Source organism: Phyllostomus discolor, chromosome 3 (assembly GCF_004126475.2).
Source record: "Phyllostomus discolor isolate MPI-MPIP mPhyDis1 chromosome 3, mPhyDis1.pri.v3, whole genome shotgun sequence".
NCBI lineage: Eukaryota > Metazoa > Chordata > Mammalia > Chiroptera > Phyllostomidae > Phyllostomus > Phyllostomus discolor.
This window is the reverse complement of record NC_040905.2, coordinates 17,087,138-17,107,331: the sequence shown is the minus strand read 5'-3', so window position 1 is coordinate 17,107,331 and position 20,194 is coordinate 17,087,138. Positions and strand designations below refer to the sequence as shown.

The 20,194-nt window shown below is 33.4% G+C and overlaps 1 protein-coding gene across 1 annotated transcript in view; it reads right to left on the bottom strand.

The window, feature by feature from the left end:
- CDH9 (cadherin 9) overlaps positions 1 to 20,194 on the bottom strand; it is a 64,193-nt gene that overhangs the window by 17,009 nt on the left and 26,990 nt on the right. The window contains exons 2-6 of the mRNA XM_028517943.2: positions 14,334 to 14,628; positions 8,773 to 8,892; positions 7,761 to 7,928; positions 5,438 to 5,625; positions 4,196 to 4,449 (exon numbers count right to left, since the gene is read on the bottom strand). Coding sequence (XP_028373744.1) covers positions 4,196 to 4,449; positions 5,438 to 5,625; positions 7,761 to 7,928; positions 8,773 to 8,892; positions 14,334 to 14,628 — 1,025 coding nt within the window. The remainder of the gene's footprint in view (positions 1 to 4,195; positions 4,450 to 5,437; positions 5,626 to 7,760; positions 7,929 to 8,772; positions 8,893 to 14,333; positions 14,629 to 20,194) is intronic.

Here is a 20,194-nt window from a genome sequence, read left to right as displayed (position 1 = left end):
CCCAAGCTTTCCATGGAAAATGTTTTCCCATGATGATTATCATAGCCTATTTCTGATCTGGAGATCAGTCATTCTTCTAAAAGCTACCAGAGCAAACAAAAGAGTCACACACTACAATACTGCCTCCTTGTTACATTATCGCTGGGTTTTCACACTGTAATTGGATATGTAAAACATTTTGTCATATATTTCTATGCTGACAGGAGGTAGCTTATATAATATATTTTCAGGAATGGCCTTAAGCATTGGAAGACTTAGCAATATAATTTTAGTTACATATTTTGAGATTCATTTGTTTCCAATATTTTTCTTCTGCCATAATTCTTGAGATTTTATTGGTAAAACTGCTGTTCACTGTCTTTTCAAGACTTTAGTCCCCATAAAAATCAAACAATTCTGAGAGAGCTTTGAACTTAAAAAAAATTATCAGCCACATTTTGGTTGCAAATTTTACTATTAGTTTTTGACCCAGAAATCTTACTTCTGAGATTGTACCCTGATGCAATCAGGTACAGAACAGGAAAAGTGTGTGCAGAAGCTTTTTTGAAATTTTTTGACCCGGAAAGTTTACTTGTGAAATTGTATCTTGATATCACCAGACACAGAACAGGATAAGTGTGTGTACACACGCATGTGTGAATGTCTCCAAACAATCTGAAATTTTGTCAGTGCTGTGTCACCTGCATGACAGTGCATTATTTTATGCAATAGAAGTTTAAGAAATAATGAGATTGTCAAATATTCACAATTAATAAAAATACACTCCTATGTGTGTATCGTATGAGCTCTACTTAATTAAAAACAGTTACAGATGTAAATGTGTAAGTGTCTTGTAACATCCACATATTTGGAATAACTCAAAAAGTTAACCAATAAGTGAATTGATAAGCAAATTGTGATTATTCCCACACATTGGAATTAGAAAAATAAATTGTTGATGCACACAACTACATGGAACAATCCTAACAACAGGGAGAAATCTAAGATAACTGTACTAAGTGAAATGACTTAGACAAAAGTGGATAAGTACTGTATGACTTCATTTGTATAAATTCAGGAAAATCCAGTCTAATCAAATCTATATTGACAGAAAGGAGAATAGTGTTAGCCTGAGAATGAGGTTTGGTTCCAGGAAGTTTGAGAGGAAACTATTACAAAAGAATATGAGAAAAGCATAAGATATTTGTACATCATCTTGATTTTGGTGATGTTTTAATGGGCGTATTAATATGCTAGGCTTTATTGAATCATATCATTTATATTTTTGCAGTTCATTTCTGGTCAGTAATATTTCATTAGGTTTGTTAAAAATGAAGAGCAAAAATAAAGCCATAGTCTTTAAGCAAACACACCTGTAGTGTGAGCTTATGTAATTCCATATTGTGGTCAATGGAAAAAGCAGAGAGACACAAGACAGAAATCTGAGTAGACAAAAGCCCTGTTTTTCCTTTTGCATAACTTTGTCTTGAGGCCTGCTTTGTACCACTGGATTCAGTTGAATTAGTCGATGAATGAGGGACATTATATTAATTACCTTTAGTTAATAAGCATAGTAAGAAAGCAGAGTACAATGTATTTGCTAAAGAACTGGGTGTACATTCAGATCAACAAGAGTTTGAATTCTCCCTTTGCAAATTGTGCTGAGTCCTTGAGAAAGTTCCTTAAACTCTTTGCATCTCTGTTTATACTTCTGTAAAATTTGGGAGATAACAATAGTACCTATTTTATAAATTTGTAGTGAGGCTTCAATGAGCTAAAATAAAAAGCTTTGTAGACAGTTTTAGCTCATAGCAAATGCTTAATTAACCAACAATTCTTTAACGGAGGAAAATGCAGGCAAATTGTTTGACAATTTCATATCATGAATTTCATATCATGAATTTCATGCCACAATTATACTCACAGAACATATATTTTGTTGCTTGTTACTTAATAATTAATAAAAAAATTTGTGTAGGGAGGAGTGTTAAACTGATACAACTTGATGAAACTCCTGATGTTCTCTGAATAAACAAATACCCTTGGCAACATGCAGGAGTCAGAGTGCCTCTCTCAATTTAACCAACATTTATTGAATTCAAAATATCCAAGATATCATACTAAAGCAATGAGAAAAGCATATACAGATTATTAAGATTTGGTTTCATTCATCCTGATGAATGCTCAATAGTTTGTCAATAAGTTACTTTTTATCTGAAAGAGTTAATCTACTGCCACTTGACCAAACCTTTCTAACAGTAGGTGACATTCATAGACAAAAGTCTCAATCAACAACTTTTTAAAAGCATGGATGCGGAAATTTAACTGAAGATTTTGGTGCCTGAAAATAGGAAGAAATAAAGGCACAGTCAACAATGACTATTGTTATTATTTCATTATTATTAGTGAATCTGGCTAAAATCATCAAGGACAGATACTCATTGAGCATTTGTAGCTAGCTATCGATAGAAATAATCCCTTATCATTTTATAATATGTGGTGATTTCTTTCAACTGCAATATTGCAAAAAACATGAAAATACTTAAAGCTTTCTCCTCTTAATTAAAAAAATTAACATATAACAGCCACATACAATTTCAATGGCATAAAAATAAACATTATTTTGGATATAAACATTCTGGAGACCACTGGAGAAACTAGATTACCATTCACTTCATTTTAAGAATTTGTTTTATCTAACATAGAGATTTAAATAAATTTTATATACGCTGATAAAAATTGTCAGAATAATTTTCTATGCATTGCTATTATTTTAAATCATGTTTGTAAATAATGTTGAACAATACACATAATATATAACTGGCACCCAAATATTCATTTTAAATTTTTGAGTAAATTCCATTGTAATTAAACTAAAATTAACCAACTATTTCAAGCTAATATATATTCTTAATTTTAACTACAGATTAAAATTTTATAAACTGTAATATATTAATCAACCAACAAAATAAATATTCATTAGGATATTTAGTGAAAATGTTGCTCTATAAATTAACACTATTGAGTAGTTATCACATTTTTTTAAAGATTTTATTGGTTTAGTTTTAGAGAGGGAAGGGAGGAAGATAGAGAGAGAGAGAGAAACATCAATGTGTGGTTGCTGGGGGTCATGGCCTGCAACCCAGGCATGTACCCTGACTGGGAATCGAACCTGTGACACTTTGGTTCGCAGCCCACACTCAATCCACTGAGCTACACCAGCTAGGGCCAGTTATCACATCTTAAAAAATAATGATATATTTAGTATTGTGCCTATTAATTTTCTGTGTAGTAGATGGCATTAATGGAAGGAAATGTGGACTTTTCCAATACAAATTTAACCATTTATTTTCTTTAATTAAAAATTAAATTTTAACAAAGCAGAATTTTATTCATTTTACTAGCCACACATTAACACATAATGTGTTATATAGCAGTCTTTCAGCATGCTGTGTCTTTGGCATATCTATCCTTCTTCATTCACTCATCCAAGATATCCGTTTATCATCTACAGTCTCCTTAGGCACTATGTATATGAATCATTTAAATTTCTGGCACATAGAAAGCTTTGAAATAATTGATATATTATTCAAATTTTGTGAGAGTATTAGACTATGCTGTATAACATTATATTAATTTTTAATATTTTTATCATTATCCATTTTTTACTCTTTACTAATTTTATCATTAGCACATAATTGAAACTAATTCTCCAATAGGCGTTATATATGGTATCCCTAGTGACTGTTATCAAAAGAAGATTTCAACAATTTCCAAGGTATCTTTTAATAACATTCCTAGAAGAATAATTTTCAAATTTATTTTGATCACTTATTATTTGAACTATCATTTATCCAAGAGGTACCAGGTGATAGAATCACAACATCTAAGGGATTAAAAATTATAGACTCTGAAGCCCGACAGCCTGATTTTCAAACCCAGCTTGACACTGACTAATTATTTGGCAAGTTATTTAAATGCTCAGTGCCCTAGTCTTCTCATCTTCAGGAAGGTGTAATAAGATCTACCTTGTGAAGTGATGAGTCAAATTAAATATTAAGTATATGCAGAGAACTTAGAAGACAGTCCAGGTAAGAATTTTTTACAGGATAGTATTTGTACTTGATCAACTTATACAAATTACATTGTACAGTACAATTTTTTTTTTCACACAGCATTATTTTTCTGCAAACTTACATTTTCTCAGAACACTTACTTTATGAAATTGTTTGTGGCATCTGGGTCATATGCCGTAACCTGTCCGATGATGCTGCCCTCCTTCACATCTTCGTCTGCCTCTATCAGATACGAGATCTTGCTGAACACGGGGGGCTCATCGACATCCTCCACAGATATTTTGACCACAGCTGTGTCTTTGAAAGGTCCCAGGTGTAGAAATCGGGGATCTGGGTGTGTGTTACTTGCATCCACTCTTAAAGTGTACAGCATTTTGTTTTCAAAATCTAAGTTCTGAAATGAAATAAAATAAGAAAAATTAATCTAATAGAGCAGGCGTGACAATGGAAGACAACTTCAATGTTTAATAACCAGCATTCTTAATTCTTTTTAAGTAATTTTCCCAAATATTATTTCACAGGTATGTCAAATAAGTTAGGAAATATCGCTGTGCCTATGTTTATTTATAGGATGTAACTGAATATTATTTAAATCACATTAATACCAATTCCCACTTAATAATACATGTCACACTTTTGTAGTCACAGGTTTATAATCTAATGTATATATAGATTATTATTATTCCTATTATTATTACTAAAATTACACAAAGTTAAAATGAGAAGATATATAGAATAAAGTAGAGATTTACCAAAGTATTCATATAAGTTGCCTCCTTAGGTCCTACATTTCTAAAACTGGTATTAATAAAAATATGTAGTATTAATCTTAACACTGTGAAAAGCAAGAAATGAATGAAAGCAAGCAATCAGGACAATAGAATGTAATTAATATTTAACTGGATTATTTTATAAAAAGCTTCAAAATAGTCTCCCACACTACATTAAAAATCAATAAATCCAACACAAAGCAAATAGCATCTTCAGATTTTTTTGCCTTGAGTAGAATGTCAGATTCAAAAATGTAAATATGCTAAAACGTTCATGAAATAAAGTGATGGCTGTATGCCTATTTTTCCACTGTGGATTTTTCCACAGTTTCCCCACTTTATAAGCATAAAACATGCACTTTGGAGATGATCTAACCCTGATTTGAATGGTGTCTTCTATAATCACAAGCAGTTGAGGTTTTGTTATCACTTTTTAAGTGTCGATAATAAAGGTGTTTAACTTGAAGTGAAATCACAACACCCCCACTTCCACGAAGGATAGACAGCATGTAAAGGATGGGAAAATAAACCCTAGGCTTTTCTTCCCTGAACTGGAAAGCAAAAATCAACCATAAAGTGCTCAATGAAAAAATGAAGACAGCAAAAAGAAACCTGTTTGACAGTTATAATCCCTTCCTGTGTATCCTTGTCAGTGAGGACGTCGAACACGTCAGCTCCTTCGCCCTCAGCAATGCGGTACTCCATCTCGGCATTCTCCCCCACATCGGGGTCATTGGCTTTTATTCTTCCAAGGTGGGTCCCGAGAGGTACAGACTCAGGAGAATTAAATTGATACGTACCTGAAAATTAAACAGGAGCTCTTTTGAGCATTTCATCTTTAGATAACAAAAATCCTTTATTTCCTCTGTCCTTTCTATTTAAATAATTTTAAATTGGGAGAGTTTTTCATCATATTGAATTTGAAGCTGTCAAAAATTATAGATTTATTAAGTTGGAAAAATAACCTATAAAGGCAGAGCACTCTCATTTTGTAAATGAGAAATATAAGTTCCAGAAAGATGAGTGAATGTCCCAAGGTTACTCAGATAATTGATTGTAGGCCTGGTCTTAGAATCCAGAACTTTGACTGAGGGCAAGAGCCAAGTAAATCTTTTAAATAATTTAGCACATATAAAAACATGTGCGACAATGTTTGTCTAGACAAGTTGTAAATATTTAGATTTTTTAACCTCTTAAGCATTTGTTTTATATTTTAACTCAGGGATAGGCAATACATTTATATTTTTTTACATATTATGTGTTAATGCCTTTAATTGGGATATGACTGTTTCTGTTTCCTACAGTTCCAGCCAACCACTATTTTGCACTGTGCTACCCCTGAAAGCATTTTATATAGTTTCTGGCTATGTGTTCAAAATACAAATCGGAAAACAATTACAAAATATATGAATGAAAATTAGAAAAAAATTAAATAGTTCATAGGTGCTGACCTCTATATAAGTCTAGAACTGTCTATGTTAACTTATTTAATTCTAATGTTAGTTTTCTTAGGACTAAGGTTGGTATGTTATCCTCAGGGATAAGGCTCAGGGAAATTGTCCTGTAAAATTAGGGAAGGCAGAATGCAGAAGAAAGGCTCTCTGACTTCAAAGTCCACTCTCTTTTCATGTCGCATGGTGATTAACAAGAGGGACTTCTAAATATAACATCCTGGATTGAAATTTCCATCATTGTGCAAATTAGTTAAATTCTCTTAACCCTTGGTTTACACATCTGTAAAATCATAATGATAATGAGAGCAATGGACTTACAAGTTTATTATAAAGATTGTATGAAATCATGCCTTTAATGTACCTAATTCAGGGATAGCTCTTGATTGCTGTTGTAGGTATAAACCTCTTGCTAAGTTTATAATAGATCATAGAATTAGAGAATGACAAACCATTTGAGAATTCATTAAATCATACTTTTTGGTTAATATTTATGGAAACTGAAAACAAAGTTTAGATTCTATGTTACCTAGGCTTACTATTCTTGTTCTTAGCAAACTTTATTTTTTAACTTTTATCATTTGTTTAAGTCCACCATCCAGAGCTGAATCATCAAATATTTTAAATTTGATTAGCCTGGGGAAATGTTTTACTGTATTGGAATCGATGTCATGAATTTAAATCCAGGGTCTTTAATTGAACATTTTAAGATATGGATGTCTATACATTTACTTATTTCAAAATGGAAACAATTTCAGCAGAGCGTGGGCATCTCCTGCAGTAGGACCTCATGGCGTACAACAGGCTCTTGACTGAAAGAGCACTGACTGACTTAACCTTCACTGGTAGGCAGCAGACACCAGCAAACTTGAACATGTCTTGGATGCCATCACAGCCAAGGTACACCATAACTCTTTGGGCCTCTAAGAAAATGAAAAATGCTGACAAAGTGCACAATCTGCATTGACTTTAATAAGGTATCTGATTTCAGAGATTGTTAAAGCACCAAGTCTGTGTTACAGAATTGATTAAATAAGGAATTATAATTCTTATGCACAGACAAGAGAACTGAGGCAAGATGAATCATAGACATGAGATTTGAAGCCAGGCAGTAAGATTTGAGAGTTCACACTCCTAACCAAGAAAGCGAGAAGGAAAAAAAAAAAACAAAAAACACCAAGTTGGTCATAGTGAAAGTTGAAAAAGGTAGTCTGGAAAACTTGACTGCTCTTCTAAATATAGAAGAAGACAAAGTTACCAAAAGAATAACATTTGCATGTTTTCTCCAACCACCTACTTCTCACTGATAAGAATGATCATAATGACTTTCAATTTCCGGGAAATTGTGATATTTTACAAGGACAAGTGTGGCAAATTTGCCTTTCTGCATAAACATGAAATGAAACTACCAGTACAACTATTAGCCTCTGTTTGTGAAGTATTGGATGAGCCTTTGGACATGAAGCCACTGAGACCTTTCTTACTCTGGGGAAATCGAGGGGGGTTGTTGTTGACGTCCGTCAGCGTGATGTTCACGGTGGTGGTCCCTGAGAGGCCTCCCATCTGGCCGCCCATGTCCTTGGCTTGGATCACCACTTGGTACTGCTCCCTATTTTCTCGGCTCATGTCCGGCAATGCCGTTTTTATAATGCCTTTTGGAAAAGTAGAGACATATTTTATAATTCAATCACTGATTTTTAAGTTTAAGCTCAGCAAGGTCCATTTTACAGAGGTTAATCATAAAAAATAGATAAAATGTTGGTGTACTTAAATGCGCACTTCAATTTCTAACCAATTTAACATAATTGGCAGAACAGAAAGAACTCTTCCATTGGCTACTGTTCAGGAAATTAGTCTTTCTAAATCAACATGATTATCTTTTGATTAACAAAAAAATGAACTTCAAAAATCATCAGGTCAGCTTAATTTTGATGATTGCCCCATTCTTTAGGTTTCAATATTTCCTATGACACATACAGTGCTGAAATTCTGTGACTTTTTAAAATTTATAGCATATATGCTATTACAGTTCCCACTTTTTCTCCCTTTGCCCACCTCCTCCGAGCCCCGACCACTCCCCTCATTCAGTCACTCCCCATGTCATTGTCCATGTCCATGATTCATGCATTAATGTTCTTGGGTTAATCTCTTCACCATCTTTCATCCAGCCCTCCCCTCTCCTCCCACAGTGGCCAGTCTACTCCATGTAACTATGCTTCTGTTTCTGTCCTGTTCATTAGTTTATTGTGTTCATTAGACTGAATCTCTGTGAAATTTTGTATTTAGTGTCACAGATTTAAGCTCAATAAATAGTACAAAGAGCTAATGATTCAAATAATCTCTATAACTTACAGGAAATTTGTTATTCACATGTAATAACTATGGGGAATAAGTAGAAACATATACTGAATAGCTAGCTTTTGAAGTACAGAAAAATATAGAAATTAATTGCACATCCAGATGCATTATATAATAAGAAAGGTTAAAAGCTGGTACCTGAATCTGGGTCCACTGAGAAATATGGCTGTCCTTGCAATATGCTGTAGACCACTTTGGCACTGTTTCCGTAGTTGGCATCATCTGCATCTGTCGCAGTCACCTGTGTGACAGATGTTCCTACACGAATCCCCGCCCAAACACAAACACTTAAATACTTCTGAATTAGAAACTCTCTTTTCGAAAAATTGCTACGGGTAGACCATGGTTAGTTTGGAGAAATTTGTTTAAATGATGCTGCCTGAAGAAAAACTCACTTTTTTCTTCAATTCTTTTTAAAATGTAAATACCCCCTGCATTTATGGTTTGAGCTATCTCAAAATCAAACACATGTCATATCACAATGAGTACAATTAGACAAATGCTGCTTTTTACTCCAGTAAATTAACTGTACATTGTAAATAGAATGAAAATGGAGAGGCCCTTTTTAATAAAAACACAGAAGCAAACAAAATGACATCAAATTGACCTGCAAGATTTTTATATGCCATATATATATGATTATTATGTGTTGCCTCCCTTTAAAATGTAGCTAACAGTCATATTTGATTATAGCTATTGATAAGCTACATATTATTTTCTGCACATGTGTAAATCGGTAGATATTTCCTTTACAGTGAAAAACTGTACAATTCTATAGTGTGCAATACTATAATCAACATTAATCTATGTTTAATTTTATTTTATAAAATTTAAATTATATTCTTTAAACTTCTTCACAAATAATCTTTCTAAAAAGATTTTTAAAAGTCTTAAGAGTTAGCTTCAGGAGCTAAACATAATATAATATGTTGATTAACTTTTCTTATATTTCATTAGTTCTCTATAGAGAGCCAAAACATAATTATCAACTACTATTAACTGAAGCCTACTTTGGGAAAAATGAGTTTGCATGACATTTTCCAATGTACTACATGTGATTTTTCAAACACTTGACTCATTCTTACATAGGTTTTAATATTCTTTAGGACAATGCCCTCTCATATACATTAATGCCCCACAAATATTACACACTCATAACTGGTTTAATTGAGTTGCAGTGAACGTTTTTGAATTTTACATCTATATGTAAATGCAAATTCAGAAAATTAATATGTTGTGCATTAAGATTAAACTAACAGCTCATTTCCTAACCAACATGTTTAATATGATAAATTCAACAAGACTTTTGTGTTCTTCAAATTAATTATCAAAAGATGAGAAGCTTAGTTCTTCTTGAGGCCTCTGTTTCCTCAACTGCGATAGAACTGGTATGTCCTGTGAGGAGATACGCTACAACTAACTCAGTCAATCCCAGATGTACTCTTTTATTATGTAGAAAATACCCACTAACACACTAACTTCCAGCTAGACCAAAGCAAAGTGACCCCCTAATTACAATGCTCAGAGTTCTTGGCACTTGATTTGTATTATTACTGTATCCTAATCATAAACATAGTGCTAGGCCTTGGGGCATTTAGAGGTGGCTAATAATCACACACCTAGGAAGTGATGGGGATGGGATTCAACCTCACCAGTCTGAGGAAGGAAACTTCATTCTAAATACTTTCCTAAATGGCCTGTCTGGTGTTGTGGGTATTATGGTACATGTTACATATCGAATTCATAGGTGGAGAACCTCTACCGTGTTCCTGAATTAGGACATATCTCATTTATCATTTTATATCTTCATATGTTACCCAGGTCATGCATTCTGCTCAGAAGAGGATAGTGTGTTTCAGATTTTAAGAGTTAATTGGGATCATTGGATTTCAACTAAAAAGGGAGAAGGGCACATGATTCTGATAATTAAAATGAAATAATGCATATGATTTTGAGAGAAACATGAGTAGAGGGAAAATCAAGAACAGTTGGTGAGAAAGAAAAAGGAGATAAAATATATTGAGAAAAATAAAAAGTAGATAAACAGGAAGAGGAGAACTGTACAGAGAGTGTCAGAGGATAACATTGGAAAGAAGGGTCTAGAATAAAAGAATTATTTTGTGCATAAGAGTCCATTTACCCCCAAAGTTAATAGTTAATAGTTTTTCAACTCTTTGACTTACATCAAATTCACTAATATACTAAAAATAATATTAGAATTAAATCATTGTTTATTTACTGATTTGTAGAGGCATTCTTTATTATTTGATGATGCATGGGCTTTAACTGTCAGACTATTTGTGGTTTACACATCATCTGACATCCTTTTAGCTCCGCCCTGTGTTTACTTGTATAAGAAAAAGAAGAGGAAATCAGATATGCAAAATTATAATGAGTTTATCTTTATTCTTTTCAATTATGTAGGGGAGTAACTTGCTAGAAAATCTTACTGTAAAATGCAATTCCTCCCTCCCATGTCTACTCTTACTTATATTCAATATTACTGAGGGAGGGGACATTCTAAGTAAAATAATAAAGTTAGAAAAATGCTGCTTTTGAGGAATTACTAAGACTATAATAAAATTAGAAGTTTTTTAAACTATGTTTTGCCGAAGCACAAAAATTTTACAGCAGAGAAAAATAGTAAAGCATTATATTTATCCTTCTATTTGACATTTATCAACATTTTTTAAAGATTTTATTTATTTATTTGAGAGAGGGAGGGTGAGAAGGAGAGAAACATCTATATGTGAGAAAAAACATAGAATGGTTGCCTTTTGCATACCCCCAAGTGGGGACCTGGCCTGCAGTCCAGGCCTGTGCCCCAAGTGGGAATCAAACCAGCAACTGTTCTGTTAGTAGGCCAATGCTCAATCCACTGAGCAACACCAGCCAAGGTTCAACATTTTTTTAAAATTAACATTGTAATAAACTGTCTTTGTATATTGTGGAACAAGTCAGTTTAACTCATTTGGGCTCATTTTTATTTATGTATTAAAATATATGAAAAATCAAGTATATCTTCCACATGTAAATAGTTACATATTTAAAGATAGAAGCGCATATAAAGTCTCTGGGTGGGCCGAGGAAGAAGCAAGTGATGCTGTGATGTTACTATTAATAATAAGAATAATGACTATCCTGTATAAATAGGACTAAGACTTCCCTGTAGTTCTTATCTTTATCTATTAGTACCAAAACCTGCATCCATAGCCATATTGTTGCCTGCTGTGGTTTTTACTTTTTTTTTTTTTTTGTAAGTATAGAAATGGAAGAAATGCAACTGTCAATGGCCCAAATTCTTATTTTTTAATTCTTGGAATTATCTGAAATTGTACTGCCCACAATTTAAATCTTATATAATAAAGTATGGATTGCTTTATGGGAAGGGTATTTTGGACAAGATTATAAGCAAGCCCTCTTCCATGCATAAATTGTATATTCTGTATTTTACCATGAGCTTTGAGCAAGACAAGGGCTTTTTTTTTTAAACTTTTTTTTAAAGACTTTATTTATTTATTTTTAGAGAGGGAAGGGAGAGAGAGAGAGAGAGAGAGAGAGAGAGAGAGAGAGAGAGAGAGTGGGAGAGAGAGAGAAACATCAATGTGCGGTTGCTGGGGGCTATGGCCTGCAACCCAGGAATGTACCCTGGCTGGGAATCTAACCTGGGACACTTTGGTTCCCAGCCCGCGCTGAATCCACTGAACTACGCCAGCCAGGGCTGAGGAGGGCTTTAAAAAAATAAAATATAAACATGCTTAGTCCACTACTAGTCTTATTACAAATGTCGTGAGTACTAATAGAATCTAGATTGTGTTTGTATTTCAGGTGAAGAAGAACATGTTTGAATTGGGTCTACAGGGGATATAAAAAGTAGGTTTACAGTTGTGAATACATAAAATGGAGTTCATTCTTGTATTATTATGTATTAATTACTGTATCATTTATTTGTATTATAACTGTAAAACTACTTTTGTCCACTCTGGTGTGGGTGATAATATTACATTAAATACGCAAAATAATATAGGAGAAAGTCCAGGTCATTTAGTTTAAATAGCAATGGTCTCTAACAAATGTGATTTTTAAAATGAGGCAATGCCTGAAAAATTCAAAGTTTTACAAATTAAAGCAATTATTATAAAAGTATAGTATAGCCAAATATCTCTGTCATCTCAATTATACATTTTACTCCTATAGGTGTATCACACCTTTTCAGAGAAGGAAAAGTGAAAGTTTGTGTACTGTTAAATGTCAAAATATCTGACAAAATGTATATAACAAGAAAAGCACTAATGTTTTTTTTAAAGAATACCACACTGCATTAAAATGTTCATTAGTAGCAAGTTGAGGTGGAGAGTAGAGTTTTTAGATGTATCTCCATCTGAAACGTTATCCCACAAAGAGAACGTGATGCATATGGACACTGGCCCCCTGGCTGACCTTCCTGGACCACACCAGTACATTTCATGGAACTGTACCAAGATAATATGTATTTTAAATCATTTAAGAGAACACAGCTGCTCATATCTCATCCAAGGCTTTGTGATTGGCTAGGATTCCTTTCAATTTGGTAAGTCCCTTTCCTGTTATTGAAATGAATGCCTGAACAGGCAGTAAAACAGCAGATTTCTCAGACAGATGAGATTTCATTTGCTGTTAGAGGAAATTATAACTTTTTTAACAAACTCTTTGTTCTTCTGAATAAATGGCAAAAAGTTAAAAAACACTTTTAGATCAGTCACTCAGTAAAGCGTGGATATGTTTATTTTCCTCATAAAATTATTTTAGACTGAAAAATGCACTAATTAGAATAATGTCAAAATTATACACTTAAAGGTGATTTTTAAATAATATTAAAATAAATAGCATTAATTTGTGAACATCAGATGCATAATTTAGATATTATAGTAAGCTTATTTTTTATGTTTATTTTTAGGACTATGTTATGATTTAAAAGTCAGTTCTTATGTCATTAACTAATCTAAACTTTTCATAAAAGTGGAGCTAAATGTGGTCAGACATAAAGGTAAAAAAAATAATGCATACCAAATGGTATTTAAAATTATGGGTAGCTTTAAAAATGAAATGATTATTTTCAGTTTGCACAATAGGAACTGAAGTGACATATAAGTGAAAATAATTCAAATATTGTTGTGATGCTACCAAGTCATTTGATCTTAATTCAGTTGCTTAATCTTTCTGAATCTTGGGTTCCTAATTAATAGAATGGGGATTTGAAGTTGTACTTCTCACGCCTACAACATTATGTTGTTTCAGTCATCAAATGAGATGATCAAAAGAAATTTGTCAAATGCAAGAGCATTAGTTGTTATTATGCAAAATAATGCAAGCAAAACTGTCCCAAACTACTGATACTATTTGTATTCCTTTCATTTTAGACAAAAAATGTACTCAAGTCAACTGCCATTAGAATGGCAGTTGTGTTGAGCTGCAACTGGTTGAAATGCAAAGAATAATTGTCCTCACTACTAATCACGTAGATGTCAGTTACAACATAGCAGGAAACATTAAAATATATAGCATTGGAAACACATATAAGTGAGATAGACAACATTAAATGCTAGTTTTGGTTATGATTCTTATCCTGAAACAGGCTACACATCATATGTCTGAATGTCTATACTACTACCTTGCAAACACATTAAAAAGTTAGTTTACATGGATTAACATATACCTACCTACTCCAGACATTTCAGGAACACTGGCAGTGTATAAGTCTTTTGTGAATTTTGGTTCATTGTCATTGATATCATGAATTTTAATGATAAATTCAGATTCAGGTTCCACCTGTCGCCCCGTCTTTCTGTCTATAGCCTTGGCACGAAGAATGTACAGGGATTTTTCTTCTCTGTCTAATTTCTTTGCAGCGTGAATATCTCCTGTATTTTCATCTATGACGAATATATTGCCAGCCCCATCTCCTGTCAATATGTATTTTAAATTTCCATCTCCTTTATCTTGGTCAGTGTGAAGCTTTAAAGAAGTAGAAACAAACAAAAAAAGAGTTCTGTAAATATATACATTGTTATTAAAGAAAAAAGAGTTTGGCACAAACCAATTTGTCTCCATATAACATCACTGGGACAATGACTGCAATGGTTATCTTAATTTTCACTGTGAGAAAACTCAACATTTCAGTTTTAACATTCTCAAAACCTTTCAATAATAATATTTATACACCATAGGGACTAAAATAAAATATGATGAAAATGAATATATCTTTTTTCAAGACACAGTGTTTCAAAAATATTTTGAATAGAAAGTTACTGAGATTTAAACCTCTAGTATATTAACAAGAAAAAAGTTTATTAAGCTACATCTGGAGTGCAAAATACTATTAAAGACTCTTGATTACATTTAAAAATCACTAAACTCAAAGAAGTAATATGAGGAATTTCTGAACTTATAATGCTGGTAAGTTTAGGAAAAATATTGTAGTTTTAAAGTAATTTAGCTCCTTCAGCCTATTTTTTAGACATGCACGGTTTCTGTCATTAGAGAGTCCAATCGGAGAGAGAGGATTTTGATCTTGCATATTATTCTCTGTAAGAATTTGGGAGGGTACTCATTCAAACACAGTGTTCCCTCCTTCTTGTTTTGAAATTAACATTTTATAGACATTTGAAATTTTAAGTGACACAGGGCTTTTCCACTGACCATATAAATAATTTAATAAAAATATTAGGATTTTTCAAAAAATATCTTTCTTTTGATACATACACATCTTACTAATAAATTTCTTAATGCAGAAGGTGGTTCATTGGGTATTTAAAACAGGTAAAGTAATCAAATATTCACAGACAATTTACATTGGAAAAGAATCTTAACATGTTTGCAAACTTAACTGTTCTGAAACCTGAGCTTTAGCTACCCTGTACCTGCTGTGTCAGGGTACAGTACCTCAATTATGTGCTACACAGTTTTCATTACATCCTGGATCCACCTATTTCTTTGGTTCCACATGCCATCTGTTAATTATCTGACTATTTATATGTTTTTTTACATTAGCCAAAACTAGAAACTTGGAATTCACATTTTACTCCTCCTTTATTTTTTACTCCAATGTTGAAATAACCATCTGCAGCCTTTTTCCTCTGAAATATCTTCGTCACTCATCTACCTGCTTCCATTGGCATGGCATGTTAGTACTCTTTTTGTGTTTTCTATCATATCTTAGCTAGTCTACTACAACAGTCTCCTAAATGAAGCCTGCCTCCTCTCTTGTGCTACTCCAAACAGTTTCCCACACTAAAGAAGTTGTATCTGTGTCACAAATCTGGTCATATTGGTTCCAGCTTAAAAATTAATCAGGCATAGTGTGTAACCACCATGAATCTAGCCTTACAAATCTGCGTTAGTCTCATGCAAATGTCAGCGTTATAGTGGGCAAATGGAGTGTGTGTGTTTATGTGGGCGTGTGTGTTTACTAAACTTGTTTTATTAATGGGCATGAAATTCCTTTTAAAAAGAATCTTTTATGGTAATTCTAACTTTTGGGCGTTGTGGCTTTATTTATACGTCATCCATAATCCAGTTCTCATTCCAATACGTGATGCTACCACCTTTACCGCTTCAGCTAGGCATTCTACATAAACCATTTTGGGGGCCTCATTTTATTTTCTTCATATCTGAGTACTGTTGCAGACTTTACACCCAATTTTGGCATATGTTTCTCTCACCCTTTAACGTCCTTCCTCTTCTCTGCATTTTCCCCTAGTAAATATTTATCATATCTCATTTTAAAATTTTCTTCTTAGGGATGCCTTTTCTGACTCCATAGAGACCCTCAAATGCTGATGCAAAAGTCTGTAGATTAAAATAGACATGACTGCTCTGTAATTATGAAGCACATTTCACTTTCTATTATGATATTCATCACATTTGAAATTGTTTACCATGCTCACTAAACTGGAAAATAAAGAGATTCCTTAAAAAATCTAGAATCTCAACACGTTCTATCCCAAATATTTCCTCCTTTTTAAACAGTATGTTTTCACATGTACACTACAGGTTTAATTATAATTACTAGAAAAATCAGGTAATAAATAATATAAAGCTTCTTTTACACATTTCACACCTTAAAAATCTCTATGTAAACAACATTCTTTTAATGACTGAATTTTACAGATATTTTCCAAGCTATTTTATAATGAATATTGTTGAACCTATATCCTTGTATTGATAGTATTTTTCTTATAAGAGGGGAAAATATGTTGTTAATGAGAGGGAATTATGAGGAAAGGATGAGAAACGTAGAAAGGTGGATAGATTGAGGATTTATATGTATTATGAGGCCTAATTTGGCAAAACTTGTGGAAAGAGCTAGAGTTTTCACCTTATGAATTTGGTTAGGCTAATTAAGGTACAATGGCATTAATTTTAGCCATTAAAATGATGATTATATGTGTGTATGTGTGTGTGTGTGTATGGACATAAATCATTTAAGATATTCATGTTAAATACATGATAGAGTATAGTTAAAACTTTTTATACATTTTTATAAAAATACTCAAATACATAATATTGAATGCAGTTATATAGTTTATAAACATTTTCTTTATTTTTAAGTATTACATATTTTGCACATTTTATAAAATATTTATATTAATTTCTCTGCATGGCTTATATTCAATTAAAAATTTCAAGGAAAATTCAGTATTAAAATTATGGTGTTCAGACAGAAAATGATGTCCAAGATAAATTAAAATAATGATTGAATTACAAGATTTTCAGAGTAAATACATATCTAAATTTATTAAAATTTAATAACAAAATAAAATATTTGGACAAATTATATAATTTTAGTAATTAATATGTTAAAATCATTATTTAGATTAACCTGTTCATGCTTGTTTTAGTTTCTGTCATGATATATATGCTCTTTATTCTGTTCATTTAGAACAGCATTTTAAAAGAACAATTTAACACATAATTAAACATATATTTTAAAACAGTGTCTTTAATTCATAATTTCATTTTAAGAATGAAACCGCCCAATGGCTATTTTCTTATGCAATATTACAAAACTTCAACTACTATCCTGAAATTCTTTATCAATTACATTATTAATTTTAAATCATACATTCAGCCCTGGCTGGTGTGGCTCAGTGGATTAAGCACTGGCCTGCAAACCAAACAGTTGTTGGTTCAGTTCCCAGTCAGGGCACATGCCTAGGTTGTGGACTCGGTCCCCAGTAGGGAGCTCAGGAGATGCAACCACACATTGATGTTTCACTCTCCCTCTTTATGCCCATGGTCCCCATCCTACACTGTCTTCTCTGTCTCAGGCTGTACCTGTGGTTTCACAAGGAATTCCTTCCACCGGCTGACATAAGAAGAAAAGTCTTGGACCTGATTTAGAGATACTTCTTCATGATATTCAGGCATCACTACATAGTGGTCAGCTGAATCATTATAGTCCCCTTTCTGGAACATCCTTAGAGGACAATGGTGAGGAGAAATCCTCTCAGTAGGCAGAGCTTCAGGCAGTATACCTGGTTGTATCAATTCATGAGCTGTCACTAATGGTGTGGCTGGATGTTCAACAAGTTGAAAAGACCATGAGTTTAAAAAATGGTGAAAAGAAAATTTGAGGAAGAATCTTCTGGGCACATCTCTTTTAAAGTGCAAAAAACATGCATCCCCTGTGAATGCTCACCAAAGGTTGACTTCAGTAGACTAGAATCTTAATAACAAGTAGATAGAATGAACTGTTCTGTGTATGTCAGTTTGCCTCTTTCCCCAGCCACTCCTGCCATCTCATGGGCTCATGAGCAAACTGGCCACCGGGGCAGAGATGGAAGTTGTGCGTGATCTCTGCAGCTCCGACATCCACTCACTCAGGGCCATCTGTCCACTGCTGAATGCCTGATCTGCCAACAGCTGGCTAACATTGAGTTCCTGAGGTGACACCATTCCAGGGGAAGCAGATTGATTACATTGGGCTGCTTCCATCATGGAAGAGGCAATGTTTTATTGTTACTGGAGTAGATACTCTGGATGTGGAATTGCCTTCCATGTACACAATGCTTTGGCCAAAGTTACCATTGTGGACTTAGAGAATGTGTTACCATCATCATGATAAACACCACAACATTTTTTCTAATCAAGGAAATAACTTCACAGCAAAAGTCAATGGGAACGGGAATGGAAAGCTCATGTAATTCATTGGTCTTACAATGGTTCACATTACCCTGATTTGACAGAACTGTGGAATGACCTTCTGAAGACTCAATTACTGGGCCAGCTAGGAGCTAATACCTACAGGACTAGAGCAAATATCCAGAGAATGCTGTATATGCTCCGAATCAGCACCCACTATATGGTACTAGACTCATGGGTCTAAGAATCAAGAGATCAAAATAGGGGTAGCACCATTATTATTATTAGTGACTCACTAGCAAAAGTTTTGTTCCCAATTCTAGCAACCTTATAATATGATGGACTAACATTTTTAATTCCAGAAACAGGAATGTCCACAAAGAGACACTAAAATGATTCCATTGACCTGGAGAACAATTCTTGGGCCATTTTGGATTCCTCATGCCTCTGAATTAAGAGGCAAAGAAAGGAGTAACTATACTGCCTGGGGTGATTGATCCTGACTCTACAGGGAAAAGTGGACTGCTATTCCACAAGCAAGGCAAGGAAGAGTATATGGAAACATAAGGTCCCCTAGAGGATCTCTTAATATCGCTATGTCCTGTGCTTAAAGTCAATGGAAAACTACAACAACTTAATCCATATAAGACCACTAATGGTTATTATTAAAGGTTATTAATGGTTATTGCTAATGGTTAAATTATTTCTGTTTAAACTGTTTTTAATTCCAAAGCATGTCATAATGTCCAACTCTTATTATCAGCAATACTGATGTATCCTTAAAAATATATTTGAAGTCTTCTATCATTTTATTCAGTTTTTAATGAGGAAAGACATATGCTCTATTGCTGATAGTTGCTAAAAAGAACTATTAATAATAGTATTTATGTCTGATGTTTTAATAATGTTCAAATATACTAATATATATATATATATTTAAAGATTTTATTTATCCATTTCTAGAGAGGGAAGGGAGGGAGGAGAGAGAGAGAGAGAGAGATTCAATGTGCCGTTGCTGGGGGTTCTGGCCTGCAACCCAGGCATGTACCCTGGCTGGGAATCGAACCTGGGACACTTTGGTTCCCAGCCCACGCTCAATCCACTGAGCTATGCCAGCCAGGGCATTATACTAATATATTTTCAAGAATAGTATGTTTTACATCACTAAAGGTATAGTTTTCTTCTTGAGTAAGTTACACATTTTTTCACTGTTATTATTAAACAGAAAGAATCAAGGAAATATCTTTTATGTCTGTATCACATAACTCACTGCTTGTGGAGAAATGCTCTATTCAATAGGTAATTGAGACACCTGCTACTTAAAATAGGTGACGAAAAGGCTCTATAGGTTGGCTTTATCATTTAATGAACATGCTGTAATTTTGAATATCACAGGAAGTAAAGGGAGCTGTCATTGGAATTGTTTGTAGACCCTAGA